Source organism: Oncorhynchus gorbuscha, linkage group LG21 (assembly GCF_021184085.1).
Source record: "Oncorhynchus gorbuscha isolate QuinsamMale2020 ecotype Even-year linkage group LG21, OgorEven_v1.0, whole genome shotgun sequence".
Lineage (NCBI taxonomy): Eukaryota > Metazoa > Chordata > Actinopteri > Salmoniformes > Salmonidae > Oncorhynchus > Oncorhynchus gorbuscha.
In genome coordinates this window covers 39,845,212-39,869,279 of record NC_060193.1, presented here as the reverse complement: position 1 = coordinate 39,869,279, position 24,068 = coordinate 39,845,212, and the positions used below count along the sequence as shown (strand labels likewise).

The 24,068-nt window shown below is 41.6% G+C and overlaps 1 protein-coding gene across 1 annotated transcript in view; it reads left to right on the top strand.

The window, feature by feature from the left end:
* Positions 1-24,068, top strand: part of mtx2 (metaxin 2) — a 26,594-nt gene extending 2,526 nt beyond the window's left edge. Inside the window, exons 2-10 of the mRNA XM_046320179.1 lie at positions 1,211-1,258; positions 1,613-1,659; positions 10,704-10,776; positions 12,354-12,430; positions 13,124-13,216; positions 13,734-13,772; positions 16,020-16,145; positions 17,380-17,456; positions 23,436-24,068. Coding sequence (XP_046176135.1) covers positions 1,211-1,258; positions 1,613-1,659; positions 10,704-10,776; positions 12,354-12,430; positions 13,124-13,216; positions 13,734-13,772; positions 16,020-16,145; positions 17,380-17,456; positions 23,436-23,637 — 782 coding nt within the window. The 3' untranslated portion in view covers positions 23,638-24,068. The remainder of the gene's footprint in view (positions 1-1,210; positions 1,259-1,612; positions 1,660-10,703; positions 10,777-12,353; positions 12,431-13,123; positions 13,217-13,733; positions 13,773-16,019; positions 16,146-17,379; positions 17,457-23,435) is intronic.

Here is a 24,068-nt window from a genome sequence, read left to right as displayed (position 1 = left end):
TAACGACTACAAAGGCAGACTTCAGTGAAAGACATGATTGCAGGTTTTGGCTCCGATTCCGGTAGGCAGGAGACTGTGGCGACACCGGTAGCCAACTAGCTTTGCCCTCATGTCGGGCACTGATTTCCCCCAGTACCATTAATGACGACAAGGGCAGATGTTCAGCAGGCGGGAGCAAAGGACACTGTGCTAACTGGGAGGCGGGGGCAACACTGGTAGCTAGCTAGCTAGCTAGCCAGGCGATTAAATTATATAATGTATCAACTTTGCTCGCTCTGTGCGCTGCTCCAAATGTAACAACCGAAGACTTATCAGGGTCTGCATCCCAGCTCGCCATTACGGCTAAATTATATTTTAAAAACTGATGGAGGCACAGGAAAAGTGGGATGGAGAGAAGCAGGTGTTTTTAAAACGTAACCTTTTATTAAACTAGGCAAGTCGGTCAAGAACAAATTCTTATTTACAATGGCGGCCCACCGGGGAACAGTGGGTTAACTTCCTTGTTCAGGGGCAGAACGACAGATTATTACCTTGTCAGTTCGGGATTCGATCGAGCAATTGGTTACTGGCCCAAAGCTCTAACCACTAGACTACCTGCGGCCCCCAGCTAATCGCTGGAAGGGGATGCAGCTGGCTGATCACAGCTGCCACAGATGAGATGTGCGTGAAAGTGAAGTTGACATTATTGGACTGGTGCATACAAGCAACTAGTTGCTGAATTTGTATTTTGTATTTTTTACTGCATAGATTTATTATTATAAAGTATGTTTAAAATCAAACAGGTGTCAGCTGGTTCTTTAGCTCGGTAGGGCCGATGCTTAAGGTGCATTACCAGCGCTTTGAAAAGTTGATTTAATAATACTTTACTGTGGATATATTGTCTAAAATTTGTGGCCACGTAAGGACCAACCACGCAGACAATCGGTAATGTAATAATTTTATTCAATATTCTAGGTTGTAGAGGACCTGAGAGGACCATTTCCAGAATCAAACAGTGTAATGTCCCAGACGTTGGTGGTCTGATCCCCAGGCAATGTTATACTAGGCCTCTGAAATTCAATCATCCTCACAGGAACATTTTATGATGCTGCCTCTCAGATTGGCTCAAGCTCGAAATTCATCATGTCACAACAGTGTCACTGTTCTGCAACCTGACAAACTCCTCAATGTGACCTTTTGCCAATGCTCTCCTGAATATTTTGTCCCACAGCTGCGGAGCCATGGCCTGAAAATGCCACCTTGTATCAGCCTCTGAGAGGTAAGTCATTCACTCACTTTAGAGACAAAACTGTTCAAATTCCTACTTCTGCATTTACAATGTTAAACATGTGTTGGATAATGCGAAAGTTATTTACTTTATTAATTAAGTTTAGTTTAGTTTTTAGTTTAGGCTTAAGCCCTGAACCCTACAATGTTGTGGACTATTAGTGCACTGCTAAACATACCCAATTAAAGTTATTTGATGTAATGTTGAGGAAAATTATGCTAATCAATTAGAGAGGAATATAGGTTTTAAGAATTTTAATAACTGTTTGAGCCATATTTATCAGTGTATCTTGTCACTTTATAATGTGCAAATGCATGTCTGTCTGTTGCCTGTTTGTTTTTTCAGAGGATCAGATACTACTATCAGATTGTGCATCATCACTTGCTGTACAGGTAAGATAATGTTTATGTCTTTGCCATAGCCAAATAGGATGTGAAACTAAGACAGTTGGCTCGTTGGCATTAGCCGTTACACAAATGTTGTGGTATAGGCTAGGCCTCCTTAAAAGACCATACAGTACACAGGGCCCGTAAAGCTAGTCCTCCGATCAAACATGGCCAAATGTGTTGATAGGGTTTGTCATATTTTATAAAACTTTTCATAAGACACCTGTTTTCATTAAAATCCAACAACTTTGTGGATGTCATTGTTATATGGAAGAAACAATTAGAGGGTGGAGACCCCTGTGCAGATGATGGCTGCTTGTCGTTGGTGGCTCTATTGTAGCTATCTGGTATACAACTGTGCATGCCTGTGTCATGGACAGGATCTGAACTTGGGTCTCCAGGGGAGAAACAAACATGTTAAACCAACAGGAAATTCCCACATCACAAGACCATGAGCTGGACTCATGTCTGCTACATTCACCCGCCTTTGACCTCCTCACCAAAAAGAGCCTTGCCCCACAGTTGGGAGCCATTGTCACCAGCGGGGTCTGAAACCAACATCTTGACAATTTGTCGTCGCAGACTCCGGTGACAATAGATTTCATGTGCCTTGGGGAGTTAGGTCTTAGCACAACGTCTGCGGTGGGTGTGAAGTCCACTCTTGAGAGGCAGACTCGGCCATAGTTGTCACAGTTGTAGACTGCCCTGCTGTTGCAGATCAGGTGTCCCCAATTACATTCAGCCGTGGGCCGATTTATTTATTTCCCTGAGCGGAGGGTCGGGGGGCTGGAACAAAGTTATTAATAATTTGTACACTGCAAGATCCCAAACATATAGTATTTGACAAAAATTGAATAATTTCAAACCTTGATTATATTGGGATATGATCACATATGCCTCTTTATCTGTGGGAATACTTGGGGAAAAGATTTCCTGAATTTAAATCACTGAGCTGATTTCTTGGTGATTTTATAATCTTATATCCAACAATGAATACAACTAAATATGTATTTATACATTTTTTGCTCAGAAGACTTGGGGGGACAAATAAAATCACCCGCGAGCTTGATTATGCCTTCCGGCTGCTTATTGGGCAAGCTGTTGTAGATGTTGCGGCGGTGTCCTGATCTTCTTTCATTTTTGCTCTTTACTACTTAGTGTTGCGCCAGGGTGGATTTGCTGGTTAGCAGCCCGCTGCGAAGTGCCCGCTGTTAGTGAAGATAGTCCTGGGCGCCATCTTCTCAGGTGTCGGTGTTGATGCCAAAGGACTTGAGGTCTTGCTTGCAGAAATATCTGTGGTCTCTTTCCAGAGGATAATTTGGTTTGTCAGTTGGTGTTTAGCGGTACACAAGTAGCGTTCAATCGGTGACTTCACCTGCTCTGACACTGCTTTTGTGGAGTGACTGGTAAATAATGCCTTATGGCTGACAGTTGTCGATGTTTTCAGAGGGTCTCTGACTGAACCCAGGATGGAGCAAGGAGAGGGATGGAAGCCACAGTTACATTAGCACGGTGGCTAAGTGTGAAATGTTTTCCTATGGGAAATGCTAACTGTTTCCCATCCCAAATATTAACCTTTAGACTACTGAAATGGAATTTAGTCAAAATACTGTCTTTTTTTCACAAGTGGGATGACGAGATAGTACTTTATGTAGCCTTTTATTTCTAAAATATAATGCAGAGACCCTCAAATAAAATGTGATATTCTTTACCTTCACCTAATATCCATATGTAATTTGACTGCAAAAATAACGAGAAAGAAAACACTAGATTTAACATATGCATTCAACCCCTTGAGACAATACATGAGTCTTTCTGGTTAAGTCTGTAAGAGCTTTGCACACCTAGATTGTACAATATTTACATTTACATTTACATTTAAGTCATTTAGCAGACGCTCTTATCCATATTTGTACATGGTTCTTTAAAAATGTCTTTAAGGTCTCTCGAGTTGGTTGTTGATCATCGCTAGACTGCCATTTTCAAGTCTTGCCATAGATTTTCAAGCTGATTTTAAGTCAACTGTAACTAGGCCACTCAGGAACATTCAATGTCATCTTGGTAAGCATCTCCAGTGTCTATTGAGCCTTGTGCTTTAGGTTATTATCCTGCGGAAAGGTGAATTTGTCTCCCAGTGTCTGTTGAAAACCTGGTTCAGTCTGCTTTCCATCTAGGATTTTGCCAGTGCTTAGCTCTAAATTTATTTTTAGCTTAAAAAAATACTGCTTAGGCCTTGCCGATGAAGGCATACCCATAACATGATGCAGCCACTATCATGCTTGAAAATATGAAGTGGTACTCAGTGACGTGTTGTTGGATTTTCCCCAAACATAAGCCCTGGTCTGTGTGGTTGAATCTGTGTTTGAAATGAACTGCTCGACTGAGGGACCTTACAGATAATTGTATTTGTGGGGTACAGAGATGAGGTGGTCATTCAAAAATCATGTTAAACACTATTGTTGCACACAGTGAGTCCGTGCAACTTATAAGGTGACTTGTTAAGCAAATTTCTACTGCTGAACAGATTTAGGCTTGCCATAACAAAGGGGTTGAATACTTATGAACATAAGACATTTGATCTTTTCATTTTTAGTTAAATTGAATCCATTCAGGCTGCAACACAACATTTGGAAACCAAGGGGTGTGAATACTTTTTCAAGGCACTATACCTGAGACGGAGAAGAATACTGATTCAGCAATGGAAAAAAAGGATCCACATTTTTGTATTTTATTAGGATCCCCATTAGCTATTGCGAAAACAGCAGCTACTCTTCCTAGGGCCCGCATCAAACATAAACATGACATTAGAGGTCGACCGATTAATCGGAATGGCCGATTAATTAGGGCCGATTTCAAATTTTCAGAACAATCGGAAATCGTTATTTTTGGACACAGATTTGTCCGATTTTGATTTAATTACATTTTTTACACCTTTTATTTAACTAGGCAAGTCGTTTAAGAACTCCTTCTTATTTTCAATGACGGCCTAGGAACGGTGGGTTAACTGCTTTGTTCAGGGGCAGAACGACAGATATTTACATTGTTAGCTCGGGGGATCCAATATTGCAACCTTACGGTTAACTAGTCCAACGCTCTAACCACCTGCCTCTCATTGCACTCCATGAGGAGCAAACCTGTTACGCGAATGCAGTAAAAAGCCAAGGTAAGTTGCTAGCTAGCATTAAACTTATCTTATAAAAAAACAATCATTCAATCAATCAATAATAATCACGAGTTATCTACACGTGGTTGATATTACTAGTTTATCTATCATTTCCTGTATTGCATATAATCGATGCGGTGTGCATTTGCGGAAAAAGGACTGTCGTTGCTCCAACATGTACCTAACCAGAAACACCAATGCCTTTCTTAAAATCAATACACAGAAGTATATATTTTTAAACCTGCATATTTAGCTAAAAGGAATCCAGGTTAGCAGGCAATATTAACCAGGTGAAATTGTCACTTCTCTTGCGTTCATTGCACGCAGAGTCAGGGTATATGCGATAATAATGAACGTTTTGTTTTCGAAATTATAGTTTCCAGATTCAACCATATTAATGACCAAAGGCTCGTATTTCTGTGTGTTATGTTATAATTATGACTTCAAGCCTATCAACTCCCGAGATTAGGCTGGTGTAACCGATGTGAAATGGCTAGCTAGTTAGCGGGGTTCGCGCTAATAGCGTTTCAAACGTCACTCGCTCTGAGACTTGGAGTAGTTGTTCCCCTTACTCTGCAAGGGCCACGGATTTTGTGGAGCGATGGGTAACGATGCTTCGAGGGTGGCTGTTGTCGATGTGTTTCTGGTTCGAGCCCAGGTAGGAGCGAGGAGAGGGACGGAAGCTATACTGTTACACTGGCAATACTAAAGTGCCTACAAGAACATCCAATAGTCAAAAGTATATGGAATACAAATGGTATAGAGAGAAATAGTCCTATAAATACTATATTAACTACAACCTAAAACCTCTTACCTTGGAATATTGAAGTCTCATGATAAAAGGAACCACCAGCTTTCATATGTTCTCATGTTCTGAGCAAGGAACTTAAACGTTAGCTTTTTTACATGGCACATATTGCACTTGTACTTTCTTCTCCAACATTTTGTTTTTGCATTATTTAAACCAAATTGAACAGGTTTCATTATTTATTAGAGGCTAAATTTATTTTATTGATGTGTTAAAATAAGTGTACATTCAGTATTGTTGTAATTGTCAATATTACAAATACATTTCAAAAATTGTCCGATTTGATCGGTATCTGCTTTTTTGGTCCTCCATTAATCGGTTTCGGCGTTGAAAAATCATAATCGGCCGACCTCTACATGGCATAATACAGAACATTAATAAACAAGGACAGAACGACATACATTTAATAATGGCACACAGCCGACATATACTTACTTACACACAAAATATTTAGGTACGCCAAGGAACTCTCCACCTTCTCCACTACTGTCCCGTCGATGTGGATAGGGGGGTGCTCCCTCGGCTGTTTCCTGAAGTTTTCCTGACACCACACTCCGAGGGCCCTCACCCTCCTCCCTGTAGGTCGTCTCGTCGTTGTTGGTAATCAAGCACACCACTGTAGTGTCGTCTGCAAACTTGATGATTTGAGTTTGAGGCGTGCATGGCCACGCAGTCATGGGTGAACGGCCACGCAGTCATGGGTGAACAGGGAGTACAGGAGAGGGCTGAGAAAGAACCCTTGTGGGGCCCCAGTGTTGAGGATCAGCAGGGTGGAGATGTGGTTTCCTACCTTCACCACCTGGGGGTGGCCCATCAAAGTCCAGGACCCAGTTGCACAGGTTGGGGTCGTTGAGTTCGGTTACTTTGTTCCTGTTCCAAAGAAAGCTAATGGTGGCCCTCTTGAAGCATGTGGGAACAGCAGACTGGGATAGGGATTGATTGAGTATGTCTGTAAACACACCGCCAGCTGGTCTGCGCATGCTCTGAGAACACGGCGAGGGATGCCGTCTGGGCCGGCAGCCTTGCGAGGGTTAACCCGTTTTAAACGTTTTACTCACGTTGGCTGCGGTGAAGGAGAGTCCGCCGGTTTTGGTAACGGGCTGTGTCGGTGGCACTGAATTGTCCTCAAAGCGAGCAAAGAAGTTGTTTAGTTTGTCAGGGAGCAAGACATGTGGGTCTGCGACAGGGCTGGTTTTCTTTTTGTTGTCCGTGATTGACTAGACCTCTCGTGTATGAGCCATTGAATTGCTTCTCTACTCTGTCTCTATACTGACGCTTAGCTTGTTAGATTGCCTTGCGGAGGAAATAGCTGCACTGTTTGTATTTGGTCATGTTTCCAGCCGCCTTGCCCTGATTTTAAAAGTAGTGGTTCGCGCTTTTAGGTTTGTGTGAATGCTGCCTTCAATCCACGGTTTTGGGTTGGGGAAGGTTTTAATTGTCGCCGTGGGTACAATATCACCGATGCACTTGCTAATAAACTCGCTCGCAGACTCTGCATATACATCAATGTTGTTGTTCGACGCTATCCGGAACATATCCCAATCCACATGATCGAAGCAATCTTGAAGCGTGGAATCAGCGTTGAACAGACTTGAGCACGGGCGTTTCCTGTTTTAGTTCCTGTCTATAGGCTGGGAGCAACAAAATGGAGTCCTGGTCAGATTTGCTGAAAGGAGGGCGAGGGTGAGCTTTGTTTGTGTTGCGGAAGTCAGAGTAACAATGATCCAGAATATTTCCAGCCCGGGTCGCTCACACGATATGCTGATCAAATTTAGGGAGCCTTGTTTTCAGATTAGCCTTGTTAAAAATCCCAGCGACAATAAATGCAGCCTCAGGATATGTGGTTTCCAGTTTACATAGAGTCCAATGAAGTTCTTTCAGGACCGTCGAGGTGTCTGCTTGGGGGGATGTACACGACTATAAATGAAGAGAATTCTCTTGGTAGATAATGCGGTCGGCATTTTTTTTCCTGTATGTTATGATCACACCATGACTCGTTAATCATAAGGCATACTCCCCCGCCCTTCTACTTACAAGAGACATGTATGTTTCTGTCGGTGTGATGAGTGAAGGAACCAGGTGGCTGTACCGGCTCTGATAACATATCTCGAGTGAGCCATGTTTCCGTGAAACAGAGAATGTTGCAATCTCTGATGTCTCTCTGGAAGGCCTTGCTCGGATTTCCCTTGTTCGGATTTCGTCTACTTTGTTGTCAAGATACTGGACATTGGCTAGTAGTATACTCGGGAGCGATGGGCGATGTGCCCGTCTACGGAGCCTGGCGAGAAGACCTCTGCGGCACCGTTGTTTTGGGTCGCCTACTGGGATCCAATCCATTGTCCTGGGTGGTGGACCAAACAGAGGATCCGCTTTGGGAAATTCGTATTCCTGGTCGTAATGTTGTTAAGTTGACATTGCTCCTATAGCCAATAGTTCCTCCCGGCTGTATGTAATAAGACTTAAGAATTCCTGGGGCAACAGTGAAAGAAATAATACATTTAAAAAAACAAAATACTGCATAGTTTCCTAAGAATGCGAAGCGAGGCGGCGTCTGTGTTGTCGGCGTCTGTGTTGCTTTATCTGTTGTTTTTTTAAACCAGGTGTCCTCTTCATTTGAGCAATATGAGATAGAAGGGTGTTCCTTGCAATAATGGCTCTAATACTGTAGGTTTCTTGGAATTTATTCTGGATTTGGGGACTGTGAAAAGACATCTGGTGGTGGTAAGGGTGTGTGTCAGAGCTGTGTGTAAGTTGACTCTGCTAACTATTTAGAACTTAACACATTCTTGTTTCTTATAAAAAGAGCGATGCAGTCAGTCTCTCAACTCTTAGCCAAGAGACTGGTATGTATATTAGCCCTCTGATTAGCCCATCTTTATTTGCAGCACTTGACCACATTGCAGGACAATAATGACAATGAGACTAAACTAGAGCCTGTAGGACTTGCTTTTTGGAGTGTTTTGTCAAAAAAAGCACAGCATCTCTTTATTATGAACATGCCTCTCCTCGTCTTTACAACCATTGACTCTATGTTTTGACCATGACCGATTTTGCAATCTAAGGCAACACCAAGTAATTTAGTCCCCTAAATTTGTTCAACAGCCACACCATTCATTACCAGATTCTGCTGAGATCTAGAGCTTAGGGAATGATTTGTATCAACTAAAAATGCTCTTAGTTTTAGAGATGTTCAGGACCAGTTTATTACTGGCCACCCATTCCAAAACGAACTGCAACTCCTTGTTAAGGGTTTCAGCTGTGGTTACTGACACGTGTATATGGAGTCATCAGTATACATGGACACACAGGCTTTAATGCCAGTGGCAGGTCATTGGTCAAATTCGAAAAGAGTAGAGGACCTAAAGAGCTGCATTAAAGTAAACCTTCTCATTTCTATTAGATGGATTGACATATCATGGATTCAGAGCTGAGGTTGAAATGTTTTATGGCTTAAGTTCTCAACAACAGGTTATGGTCAATAATATCAAAGGCTGCACTGATCTAACAGGACAGCTCCCACAATCATTTTATTATGAATTTCTTTCAACCAATCAGTCATTTGTGTCAGTTAAGTACGTGTTTAGTGCCCTTCAATATAAGCATGCTGAAAGTGTCAATTTGTTTACAGAGAAATAGCGTTGTATTTGGTCAAACAATATTGTTTTCTACAGTTTGCTAAGAGCTGGGCGCAAGCTGATAGGTCTGCTGTTAGAACCAGTAAAGGCCACTTTACTACTCTTGGGTAGCAGAATAACTTTGGCTTCCCTCCAGGCCTGAGGACAAACACCTTCCTCTAGACTCATATTAAAGATATGACAGATAGGAGTGGCCATAGTCAGCTACCATCCTCAGTAGCTTACCATCAATGTTGTCAGTGCAAGGTTTGTCATTATTGATTGCTAACAATTTTTCCACCACTCCCACTAACTTTACAACATTAAAACTTTGTTTTTCTTTCATTATTTGTTTTATGTATGAATACAATGTCTTACTGTTCATTATTGGCATTTCCTGCCTAATTTTGCCAACTTTGCCATTAAAGTAATCATAAAAATAATTGGCAACCTCAATTGGTTTTGTGATGAGTAAAGCCATCTGATTCAATTAAAGGGGGAGTTGAATTTATACTTTAAATTAAATTATGGGCAGAAATACTTTTTTTCTCCATCATTGATCTTGGCTTCATAGTTTCTTCTTCTTTCTGTTGAGTTTTGTCACACAATTAATCAATTTGCAGTAAGTCAGCCAGTCGGATGTGCAGCCAGACTTATTAGCCACTCCTTTCCCCCCACAATCTCTTTCAACATGACCGTTTTTCAATTCCTCAACCCATGGAGCCTTAACGGTCAGTTTAACAGGTGCATGTTTATAAATGATTTTATAGCCAACAATAAAATATGATATTTACACTGATTGATTGGAGGAAGAAAAAAACAAACATCCACCATCTTGTATGAAACTATTAAAATGTAATATTCCTCTCCAGAAATGATCCCAATAACATATTGATAACTTCTATCTTTTAGGTCCATATTAACATGGTCTATATTATCAGGCAGGTGTGCTACTATGGATTAACTGGCCCGGAGGGTTTCAAGGGGGTCCCCGGGCAGGTGTAAATGTCGAGCCCTTGTGGTACAGTGAATAGCCTAGGCTATATGTGTTCAGGCTGAATGGTTCTAGCATGACTGGTAGTGCTGCTCGGGTAGTCAAAAGCAGTGGAGCCATATTGTTTTTCTTCTACACAACAGTGCTATAATTGTTCTGGGAACCAATGTCGGTGTGCTTGACAAAATAATGATAGTGGTGCTGTGTCCATGCTAGAACACAACCTTCTGAATGAATTAGTCTCCCCTGAATTAATTGAATAAACCAAATTATTCTATTTTGTTCTTGAAATATTGATTTACCTTGAATGTCATTTGAAGTAAGAAAACAACCACAGTCATGAATACTAAGCATATTCTGTTTGATTTCTGTTCATATGTGTTGCTATTTGATCTACTGATTACTGCATCTGGATTGTTAACTAGCTGTGTTGCTGGTGTAGTTCATATGAAATGCTGTTTTTTGTCACAGGCTTATCTGAGGATGTGCAATCTGCCTGTTCATGTGTCCTGTCGGTCAAATGCAGAGTACATGTCCCCATCTGGTGAGTTCCCCATGATATTGAAAAAGTGTGTATTCCCTCCCTCCCTCAGGTCTATGCATGTGCTTTTGTATAACTTGACCAGCTGTTTATACGTCCCATATGTGTACATGGCCAAGAGAACCTTTCCTGTTACATGCTGACTAGACCGGGCGTGCGTGTATACCATCGTGCGCATGTGGATTTTTGTCCATCCACACCAGACGTGATCAGGACCCAAATTTTGAAATATCAAAACAAACTGAACCAACTATATTAATTTGGGGACAGGTCGAAAGGCATTAAACATTCATGGCAATTTAGCTAGCTGAGATTATAAGCAGTGGGTTGTTATTTTACCTGAAACGCACTCTGACAATTAATCCACAGATAAAAGGGTAAACCGAGTTTGTTTCTAGTCATTTCGCCTCCTTCCGGCTACTTCTTCTTTGGACTTTAAATGGCGGTTGGCAGCCAACTTGTAAGGTCCATTACCACCACCGACTGGAATGTGGATCTCAATTCATCTTTCAATTACCCACGTGGGCATATGCTCCTAAAAACCAATGAGGAGATGGGAGAGGTAGGATTTGCAGCGCATCAAGCGCGACAAATAGAACCAAGTTCTATTTTAGTGCCTGGCTACGCAGACGCTCATTGACACAATGATTGAAATATATGTATGTGTAAGTTTATTTTGAAACACTCGTGCACATAATGCGAGCGGTGTGGTCCGCATGTTGGGTATGTGTAAATCTTTATCCCCTGGATGTGGACAGGCCTTTTGTCGGAGCATCACACGTTACATTGCAGCTGGTAGACCGATAAAGGATGACTATAAAACCATGACTAGGGTTGCTGCTCTCAGATAAATTTGAATCATGCTATAAATTATTCTCTCAATTACTGAATTTAGCATCTGAAAAATACTGGAGAACTTCTAATGAATTTAGGAATCATACATTTTAGACTGTTTTTAACTGAAGAACCTCAATGTTTTTAATCACTGCATTTACATTGAATTATGCCAGTTGGAGATTACATTTATTTTATGGGAGTGTGAATCCTATGTTTCCTTTTCCAGCCTCCTCTCATAACTCACCATCTTGCAGAGAATGATGCAAAAAAAACTGTCAGATTCAATTAAAGGACAAAATTAATTTCCATACAATTCATAGGAATTGTTGGCTCAAAATGGATGAACATAACACCATAGCCTACCTGGGATTTGGATAATCCAATACAGTGTAATGTAGCCTGGTGTTTGATTTAGGATGTGATTTGCAAATGTAATTCAGTATTACCACAATTTTCGTGTAACGTTTTCTTGAAAGGGATTCAAGGTAAGCTCAACACTCAAAACCAACACATAAGAGACTCGAGCTTCATCATTGATTTTTGCCCACTCAAACACTTTACTAAATGTCATGAATTTGATTAGCTCTGTACTCAGTGCAGCCTGCTGGGTAGTTTTGAGTAACGACATTGGAGATCAGATTCTTATTTACAGAGGAGAGTTTAAAATATGCATTCTATAATCTCTCTTCTTTCCCTTTGTCACTAGAAATGAACTTTTATATGGTTTATTCCTCTCCCTTCAGGTAAAGTCCCCTTTGTCCATGTGGGAAATCAGGTTGTGTCTGAGCTGGGGCCCATAGTCCAGTTTACCAAGGCAAAGGTAAGTGAGCCTTATGAATGAGAAGCAGGACCCTTGTCCTCTTTAAGATCAGTCATCAATCACTCCCTACTACTCTCTCACATACAGGCATTTTGTTGTGTTACAGCCTGATTACATTTACATTTTGTCGCTGGCCTAGACACAATACCCTATTAAAACAAATCCACTTTGGCATTAGACATTTATTTATTTATTAATTAAATAAAACGTGTAATCAAACGTCTTGAGTCAAGTATTCAACACATTTGTGGTGATTCTAACATGTATTGACTCAGGGGTGTGAATACTTATGTAAATGAGATTATGACGTATTTCATTTTTTGTAAATTTGCTAACATTTCTAAACACCTTTTCACTGTCACTATGGGGTTATTGTGTGTAGATGGGTGAGAAATTATTTGATCCATTTTGAATTCAGGCTGTAACAACAAAATGTGGAATAAGTCAAGGGGTGTGATTTCTGAATTTCTGAAAGCTTTACTGTTATGACTGCTTGCTTATCTAAGCATCCTGCTATGCTACACCCTCGTATGCACACACACACACACACACACACACACACACACACACACACACACACACACACACACACACACACACACACACACACACACACACACACACACACACACACACACACACACACACACGTATGTCTCACACACTCATCACTGCTTATCTCTCGCTCTCTAGGGTCACTCTCTCAGTGATGGTCTGGATGACGTTCAGAGGGCTGAAATGAAAGCTTACATGGAGCTGGTCAACAACATGCTGCTCACCGCTGAGGTACAGTAGAGAAACTCCTCAACAGGAAGGAAAACTCCCATTACATACTGAATGTGTGGGTATTTATGCTGATGAAGCCCTCTTATATTCCTGTCAGAGAAAGGAAGTGCTTGGCAAGGGACTCGTGTGGTTACAACAAGAAGTTGTTTGAAATGTCATGAGCATATCCTTGATATGATCTTGTTTCATGATTTGTGTATGTTTGATTATCTACATGTGATTTTAGTATTCATTGAAATCCTTTGCTCCTTAAGTAATGTTCAGTAAAATCAAGCAATGACACCATGTATTCTGTGAGAAATGTTCTTCCCCCTAGATCCTTTATCCTTCACTGCTCGCCACTACTTTTCCTCCCTTTGTTTATTTTCAAATTTTGCCCATCTCAAATACCCCTGTAGACCCCCCCCCCCTTCTCTCGTATTTTCTTCTCTTCATGCCTCTTGTCTTATATCTTTCCCTCCTTCCTTCCCCTCTATGTTTTGTGTTCATCCTTTGTATCCCTCTTTCCTCTATGCAGTTGTATATCCAGTGGTGTGATGATACCACGGCGACTGAGGTGAGTGCTCTCCCTGGGCATTCATCTTCATTAGGCTGCAGCCTCGGCCCCCCTCTCATAAATGAGCCATGCTTTTTACTCAGCTTCCATTTAGTAGGCCCACACACACACCGCTGAGTCCCACTCATTGCCCTCTGCATAGCCCTTTTATTGCCGCCCTCAGCTGTGACTTTTGTGTTTAATTTACGACGATTTTTAGAAACGTTCTCCCCCGGTTGACATTCATTCATCTTCAATGTTAGGGATGGGCATTTGAAATGTTTTCATTACTCTTAATATGTCATAAGTTTCTCTTTCATTCCTTGACTAATCAAACTGACAAATACAGAGGCAGACAGGTTTCGGCTAACCTAAAAACAACTGAACACTATCAGAGAACACTAACAGCAACAGTGAAAGAGAAGTCTTGATGTTCGCCATGATAGAACTGATTCTGTTTTTTATTTTTTATTTATGGTGAGTGTTTTTGCATTAATCTGTGAAAAGGTATTGTGGAACCTGTTAGGTGTGCACCTGTAATAGCTCATTGAAATGGGTGAAATAGCATAGGCTATTTTGTCAGGTCTGACTGGAGGGCTAAGTGTGCTTTGAAAGTAAAATGTCCTATCTAAATGTTATATCTATAGGCTACATTAAGGTTATTCTTTCATCATTTTAGGCTATCTGGTGCGTAAGCTTTAGGGCCTAACTGTACGTACACCAAATAGCCTACACTCTAATTGGCAAATTAGGTTTACGGTCAACGGAAGGCAAAAAGGAATATCAGAGTTTAATTCAATAAGAGAAAAGCTGCAAAATAGAGAGTTGAAAATAGAGGTAAGGGCCAGTAAAGTGAAGTTTAGGAAATATTTGGTGAAGTGGTAAGAGCTGGCACTGCCATCATCCTATCTTATGTGTGATGATTGAGGTGCTATACAAATTACACGGTCACAAGACGGGGACATCAAATTAGCCTATAGCACATCAAGGGAACTGTAGCCAACTGTTCAGATGTGTTAAATGGAAACTGAAATCTGAACACTGACTGTAGGTCTTTAACCTCTCACATAGCCTTATATTAACTCCAGCAGAATTTAAGCATTTCTTGCAGTAAAATGTTACACCAACTGTAGTTAAAATTTACTCGGGAACAGGAGTGGAGAAATACATTTATTTTTTTCAGCATCTTATGCAAATGCACTGTTAGGTACCGACTGTAGAGATGCTATCTTTATCAGCATCATAAAACCTGATAGTATTTCAACCACAAACTAAGCATGTATCCAACTGAAATCTTATCAGAAACATGTTGGGTTGTTTTCACAGCGCTTTTTTTAATCATTTCCTTACAACTGGCCCCTAAACGTCTTTGCTCCGCAGAAGAAGCCGAGATGACAGAACTTTATTGATGTCACCTAGATTGAGCCACTCATTCTATAGATTTATGACATTTTGGTGAGCAAGGGTTTATTTAGCCTTCTAGGGAAACATATGACCGAAGAGAAGCTGCATGTCCTCTATCTCTACACACAATACCCCATCATGACAAAGCAAACAGATTATTTTTTTAAATGTTCGCAAATCTAATCTTATTTGCATAAGTATGCAGACCCTTTACTATGAGACTCAAAATTGAGCTCAGTTGCATCCTGTTTCCATTGATCATCCTTGATGTTTCGACAACTTGATTGGGGTCCACCTGTGGTAAATTCATTTGATTGGACATGATTTGGAAAGGCACACACCTGTCTAGATAAGGTCCCACAGTTGACCATGCACTAAGCCATGAGAGCAAAGGAATTGTCTGTAGAGCTCAGAGAAAGGATTGTGTCGATGCACAGATCTGGGGAAGGGTACCAAAACATCTCTGCAGCGTTGAAGGTCCCCAAGAACACAGTGGCTTCCATCATTCTTAAATGGAAGAAGTTTGGAAGCACCAAGACTCTTCCTAGGGCTGGCCACCAGGCCAAATTGAGCAATCGGGGGAGAAAGGCCTTGGCAAGAACCTGATGGTCAATCTGACAGAGTTCTCCTCTGTGGAGATGGGAAAATCATCTCTGCAGCACTCCACCAATCAGGAAATACAATAATATTTTAACCTGGGTCTATCTATAAAGCTATTAAAATATTTATCTTTGGCAGTGGCGAGATTGCGTTTAAAGTATATTTTAGTGTTTGTCTTTTGTTTACAAGAACCACCCAACTTAAGCCAGACAATGTTCAAAATGTGGAAACTTTTTTAATCTCACCTCAGCCTCATGTCTGTAGATCTCCAGGCCGAGATACAGCAGCCCATACTCCTGGCCCCTCAACCAAATCCTGGCCTATCAGAAGCAATGGGAGGTCCGTCGTAAGATGAATGCCATTGGCTGGGCAGGGAAGAGCCTGGAGCAGGTCAGTGCCCTGTGTTCTCGGAAGCCCAGAACTAAAATCTCATGTAATTTTGTCAGATACTCCATAAGGTTTTGGGGGGAGATGTATGAGAAAAGATATTAGAACAAGTAGTGAAAGTCTACGGGCCAAGTTTTCCCTCAATCCTATTTATTTACAAAGCCATTTTTTTACATCAGCAGATGTCAAAGTGCTTATATGGATTCCCAGCCTTAAACCCCAAAGAGAAAACAATGCAGATGTAGAAGCATGGTGGCAAGGAAAAACTCCAGAGAAAGACAGGAACCTAGGAACTAACCTAGAGAGGAACCGGGCTCTGCAGTCCTCTTCTGGCTGTGCCGGGTGGAGATTAACAGTACTTGGCCATTAAGGCCAGGTTGTTCTTCAAGATGTTCAAATGTTCATAAATGACCAGCAGGGTCAAATAATAATCACTTGTTGCAGAGGGTGCAGCACCTCAGGATTAAATGTGAGTGTGCGATATTATACCAGCGACTGAGACGGGGTTGGGGGACTTACGAAGCCGAGGGGGCGCAAAACCTGACACAAAGATCCCCGTCAGTGACTCAACCCACTGAACTCGAGTATAGTGAACTTCAAAAGAAACACTCACCCGCTAAATTGCGATTGGTTCAAATAATCAGTGATGAAACTGTTGCTTGTTCGTGTTGCATCCCACAGTCTTTTGACAGACCTTAGGATACAATTTGTAACAGTCTGTCCACCAGAGATTAGCGCCCTGAGATGCCAACCTCAGCTGAAAAAGAACACCATATTACCTGAACTACAATCAGTTCAGCTATTTTACAGATGTATTATTTGTTTCCTTGAAAGCAGTCTATAAACAAAGAATTACTGCAATCCACACTTAGGTTTTGTTTAACCTAGTCACTGCCAATTAATGCTAACGTCAGCATTCTCTGTTCAAAACCTTGTGTATATATATATATCAATGTCCCACGTTTAGCATGTTTTTTAAATGTCATGCCAAAATCTCCTCAAAATAATTGTAAACCAATGAATTGAGCAACACAATCCGTTAGGCATGACATTTAAAACTTGCTAAACAGGGGAGATTGACTTGCATGGGGTTTTGGTCCGAAATGCTAATATTAGCATTTGCTGTCAGTGTCTAGTTTAACAAAACCAAAGTGTGGCTGGATTTCTCATCTCATGCAATGTTTCCACATAGTTGTAATATTATTGTTATATTGTAACTGTTTCCACGCTTCTCCAGGTTTATGAAGATGTTAGCCAATGCTGTCAAGCTCTTTCCCAGAGGCTGGGCACACAGCCATACTTCTTCAATAAGCAGTAGGTTTCTACAATTGTCTTTGCATACTTTTTTATTTATTCTGATAGACAAATAACAATATATTGGTTGATGCTTACATCTGTCCTATTTCACACGTGTAAATTAAATGCATTTTTTTGCATATCCTACTCTTGAGACACCATCGGAGAGTGGAATAATGGCCAGGGATCTGCCATTATTGAGGGGGACCATGGAGCATTTTGGGTTAAGTGCCTTGCTCAAGGGCATATCAGATTTTTCACCTGATTGGCTCAGAGATTTGAACCAGCAACCTTTTGGTTACTGTCCCAACACTCCTAACCGCTATGCTATCTGCCGGCCCTTGAAAAGAAAACGAATGAGAGAAGTGGTACATTGAATTGGAGACATACAAAGGAGCAGTGGGATTCATACTCACTGTAACGCCATAATGAATGTGCTGCAAGTGGTGGCATTACCCGCTGGAGGCCACAAATGGTCTATACCCGGGGTGTCAAACATAAGGATCCGGCCCACGACTAAAATGACTAAACCAGATGAAAGCTGTAGAAATGATAATGGATACAAAGTTTTTTTTGGACTGTGTCCAGCTCGCTAAAAATCATCTAAATGAAAGTTACACAGTCAGGGAGCATTAAATTCCAAAAACAATGGAGACTATTAGCCAATTTTTACAGCGTAGAAATAAATAAATTCAGTGCTGCCTTCCGGACCCCGTTGAAGACCGAATGCGGACCCCTTGGAAAAAATGTGTTTGACACCCCTGGTCTATACCATGTTAGACCTATTATTTCATTGTATTTGCCTGTTGTGCTAACATTTTGTCCTTTTACTTTATCAGTCCTTTCAATGTATTCAATGAATCCTATTATATTACATTAGTCGCATTAAAGTGCTGAGCTTAAGGTCTCAAAACAGGTTGTTTTCCTGCTACTCTAAAAGAAGAAAAGAGGTTAGGGGGAGCCTTGTACTTACACACCCTTTGTCAATCCAATGCTTTTAAATCCATGACAGGAACTTTGGGAGAAGTGTGGCGAATTGGGATGCAGACTGTTTTGGGTCAGACTTGGGCCTATACAGTACCTCTTAGATAGCCAGGGCTTTGACTACCATTTGTTTTCACTGGGTTTAGTTTACACATAGTGCTGAAGGATAACACTGCTGAATCTGTGAACCCAGCGCTACCCTTTCTCCCATTGTCTGAGCTTTCTCCCCCCCTGAACCTGCGGGGGGAGGGACCTCTAATTAATCTGGTAATGACATCCTGGCCTTGTCATATGCTACAAGAGAGGACAATAACTGGCTGTAATAAAAATTAAGATTGCCAGTATGGGTGAAATCTTAAACGCCATTACAAAGCTGCCTGAGTGTGATGTTGTATAATTGACTGACTGCCTGTGCTGACCTTGGCTAGAGCAGAGAAAGAGAGTAGTCAACATAATACATTGTTGTGCATAGAATAAATATGTAAGGTCTTTGTGAATCCATCAATGGAATGGCATGTTGCCTTTTAAATGGTAATGTCTCCCACACATGGACATGGTGACAAATGACAGCCTTATTTGCTGTATGATTTGGATCTAGTGCTGTCAAAGTATTCCTACCCCTTGACTTAATTCCATATTTTGTTACAGGCTGAATTCAAAATTGATTACTTTTTTTCCTAATCCATCTACACACACTACTCCGTAATGACAGTGAACATGATTTTGATTTTATATGAAATGCAGAAATATCTAATTTACATAAGTATTCACAACCTTGAGTGAATACGTGTTAGAGCTGTGAGCCTTTCTGGGTTAGTCTAAGAGCTTTGCACACTTGGATTGTATAATACCTGCCCATTGTATTATTTTCAAAATTCTTCAAGCTCTGTCGAATTGGTTGTTGATCATTGCTAGACAACCATTTAAATCAAATCAAATCAAATTTATTTATATAGCCCTTCGTACATCAGCTGATATCTCAAAGTGCTGTACAGAAACCCAGCCTAAAACCCCAAACAGCAAACAATGCAGGTGTAAAAGCACGGTGGCTAGGAAAAACTCCCTAGAAAGGCCAAAACCTAGGAAGAAACCTAGAGAGGAACCGGGCTATGTGGGGTGGCCAGTCCTCTTCTGGCTGTGCCGGGTAGAGATTATAACAGAACATGACCAAGATGTTCAAATGTTCATAAATGACCAGCATGGTCAAATAATAATAAGGCAGAACAGTTGAAACTGGAGCAGCAGCACAGTCAGGTGGACTGGGGACAGCAAGGAGCCATCATGTCAGGTAGTCCTGGGGCACGGTCCTAGGGCTCAGGTCCTCCGAGAGAGAGAAAGAAAGAGAGAATTAGAGAGAGCATATGTGGGGTGGCCAGTCCTCTTCTGGCTGTGCCGGGTGGAGATTATAACAGAACGTGGCCAAGATGTTCAAATGTTCATAAATGACCAGCATGGTTGAATAATAGTAAGGCAGAACAGTTGAAACTGGAGCAGGAGCATGGCCAGGTGGACTGGGGACAGCAAGGAGTCCTCATGTCAGGTAGTCCTGGGACATGGTCCTAGGGCCCAGGCCAGTTGAAACTGGAGCAGCAGCATGGCCAGGTGGACTGGGGACAGCAAGGAGTCATCATGTCAGGTAGTCCTGGGGCATGGTTCTAGGGCTCAGGTCCTCCGAGAGAGAGAAAGAAAGAGAGAAGGAGAGAATTAGAGAACGCACACTTAGATTTACACAGGACACCGAATAGGACAGGATAAGTACTCCAGATAAACAAACTGACCCTAGCCCCCGACACATAAACTACTGCAGCATAAATACTGGAGGCTGAGACAGGAGGGGTCAGGAGACACTGTGGCCCCATCCGAGGACACCCCGGACAGGGCCAAACAGGAAGGATATAACCCCACCCACTTTGCCAAAGCACAGCCCCCACACCACTAGAGGGAAATCTTCAACCACCAACTTACCATCCTGAGACAAGGCCGAGTATAGCCCACAAAGATCTCCGACACGGTACAACCCAAGGGGGGACCCAGACAGGCCGACCACAACAGTGAATCAACCCACCCAGGTGACGCATCCCCCCAGGGACGGCACGAGAGAGCCCCAGCAAGCCAGTGACTCAGCCCCCGTAACAGGGTTAGAGGCAGAGAATCCCAGTGGAAAAAGGGGAACCGGCCAGGCAGAGACAGCAAGGGCGGTTCGTTGCTCCAGAGCCTTTCCGTTCACCTTCCCACTCCTGGGCCAGACTACACTCAATCATATGACCCACTGAAGAGATGAGTCTTCAGTAAAGACTTAAAGGTTGAGACCGAGTTTGCGTCTCTGACATGGGTAGGCAGACCGTTCCATAAAAATGGAGCTCTATAGGAGAAAGCCCTGCCTCCAGCTGTTTGCTTAGAAATTCTAGGGACAATTAGGAGGCCTGCGTCTTGTGACCGTAGCGTACGTATAGGTATGTACGGCAGGACCAAATCAGAGAGGTAGGTAGGAGCAAGCCCATGTAATGCTTTGTAGGTTAGCAGTAAAACCTTGAAATCAGCCCTTGCTTTGACAGGAAGCCAGTGTAGAGAGGCTAGCACTGGAGTAATATGATCAAATTTTTTGGTTCTAGTCAGGATTCTAGCAGCCGTATTTAGCACTAACTGAAGTTTATTTAGTGCTTTATCCGGGTAGCCGGAAAATAGAGCATTGCAGTAGTCTAACCTAGAAGTGACAAAAGCATGGATTAATTTTTCTGCATCATTTTTGGACAGAAAGTTTCTGATTTTTGCAATGTTACGTAGATGGAAAAAAGCTGTCCTCGAAATGGTCTTGATATGTTCTTCAAAAGAGAGATCAGGGTCCAGAGTAACGCCGAGGTCCTTCACAGTTCTATTTGAGACGACTGTACAACCATTAAGATTAATTGTCAGATTCAACAGAAGATCTCTTTGTTTCTTGGGACCTAGAACAAGCATCTCTGTTTTGTCCGAGTTTAATAGTAGAAAGTTTGCAGCCATCCACTTCCTTATGTCTGAAACACATGCTTCTAGCGAGGGCAATTTTGGTGCTTCACCATGTTTCATTGAAATGTACAGCTGTGTGTCATCCGCATAGCAGTGAAAGTTTACATTATGTTTTCGAATAACATCCCCAAGAGGTAAAATATATAGTGAAAACAATAGTGGTCCTAAAACAGAACCTTGAGGAACACCGAAATGTACAGTTGATTTGTCAGAGGACAAACCATTCACAGAGACAAACTGATATCTTTCCGACAGATAAGACCTAAACCAGGCCAGAACATGTCCGTGTAGACCAATTTGGGTTTCCAATCTCTCCAAAAGAATGTGGTGATCGATGGTATCAAAAGCAGCACTAAGGTCTAGGAGCACGAGGACAGATGCAGAGCCTCGGTCCGATGCCATCAAAATGTCATTTACCACCTTCACAAGTGCCGTCTCAGTGCTATGATGGGGTCTAAAACCAGACTGAAGCATTTCGTATACATTGTTTGTCTTCAGGAAGGCAGTGAGTTGCTGCGCAACAGCCTTCTCTAAAATCTTTGAGAGGAATGGAAGATTCGATATAGGCCGATAGTTTTTTATATTTTCTGGGTCAAGGTTTGGCTTTTTCAAGAGAGGCTTTATTACTGCCACTTTTAGTGAGTTTGGTACACATCCAGTGGATAGAGAGCCGTTTATTATGTTCAACATAGGAGGGCCAAGCACAGGAAGTCAAAACAGTAACTACACCACTCAAGAACATTCTCGGATAAGCAACTCCAGTGTGTATTTGGACTTGTGTTTTACGTTATTGTCTTCCTGAAAAGTTTATAAATATCCCAGTGTCCCATGTAAAGCAGACTGAACACATTTTGGATTTCAGGATGCATGTTTGTGGAATATTTTTATACAGTTGATTTTATTAGGCTTGCCATAACAAAGAGGTTGAATCCTTGACGTGACATTTCAGCTTTTCATTTCATTAATTGGTCAAAATTTCGAGAAACAGAATTCTACCACACTTTGGTTTTGTTTAACTAATCAGTGCCAATTATTGTTAATGTTAGCATTTTCTGTAAAAACCTCATGTAAATCGATGTCCCCATGTTTAGCATGTTTTGCGCCCAAATCTTCAAAAGAATTAAACAAATTAATTGAGCAAAACATGCTAAACAGGGGAGATTGACTTACATGGGGTTTCCTTCTGTAGCTCAGTTGGTAGAGCATGGCGCTTGTAACGCCAGGGTAGTGGGTTCGATCCCCGGGACCACCCATACATAGAATATATGCACACATGACTGTAAGTCGCTTTGGATAAAAGCGTCTGCTAAATAGCATATATTATTATTATTATTATTATTATATTGTTTTGGTCCAAAAATGATATTAGGATTTGTTAGTGGCTTAGTTTAACAAAAGCAAAGTGTGGCTGTATTTCTCACCTCTCAGGCCAGTGTTTCCACATAGTTGTAATAGTAACTGTTTCCACGCTTCTTCTTCTCCAAGTTAATGAAGATGTTAGCCTATGCTGTCAAGCTCGTTCCCAGAGGCTGGGCGTACAGCCATACTTCTTCAATAATTGTGTGTCATCCCGTAACAGAAACTCAATCTATTTTAAATTTGAGCTTTAACCGAAAATGTGGACAAAAATCTAGGGGTGTGAATACAGTACTTTCTGAAGGCACTGTAATAATATGCCATTTAGCAGACACTTTTATCCAAAGTGACTTAGTCATGTGCGCACACATTTTACGTATGTGTGGTCCCAGAAAACTAGCCTACAAACTGAGCCATACAAGCCACGAATATTGGAACTAGGCCATGACTACGGGACGTAAAAAGCCCTGTCTCAGCCACTCTGTGCTTATATACCATTTATCCCCCTCTATACTTTTCGTATCTTAAAAATACACATATGAAATTGGATTGGTGAATCTGATCTCCTTTTAAAAAAAATGTAAAAGTATGTTTGTGTCAAGAATCATGCTCAAACTTTTATGGGTTATAAAAGATTCCCTTTGTCCTCAGACCCACTGAGCTGGATGCGCTGGTGTTCGGCCACCTCTTCACCATCCTGACCACACGACTCACCAGCGACGAGCTGGGCGAGAAGATCAAGAGCTACAGCAACCTGCTGGCCTTCTGCCGCCGCATCGAGCAGAGCTATTTCGAGGACAGCCAAGCTGGCTCCTCGTCCAGAGGCTATTCGAAAGGCCCCTCCCTCTTTTGATGCCCATCACCTGAAGCCCAACAGTCCCATTCCATCTCCATCCCATCCTATCCTACCCCATTCCCAGTCTTTCTTTCTCCACTTGCTTGCCTGTGAATGCCATGAACTGGAAGTATGACTTTCTTGAAAATGTAGTGGTGATTCTTTGATGTAGAAACTAAATGAAAAGCAATTGTGATTTATTTTTTCCAGATTGTGCAGTTTTTTTCTGGTTTGATATTTGAATGGAAAGTGCCTACAAAAATACAATTCCACACACAACTCTTATTCTTCACAATTTATGGTTTCTATTTAGAATATTTAGAAGTGTGAGCTTAGTATTAAAACAAGTTAAGTATGAAATTCACAGATGTACCATGTTATTGTCATGCTTGTGGAAAACCTTGAAGCACTTTCAAGAATTACAAATAAAAAATGAAAGTACCATTTAA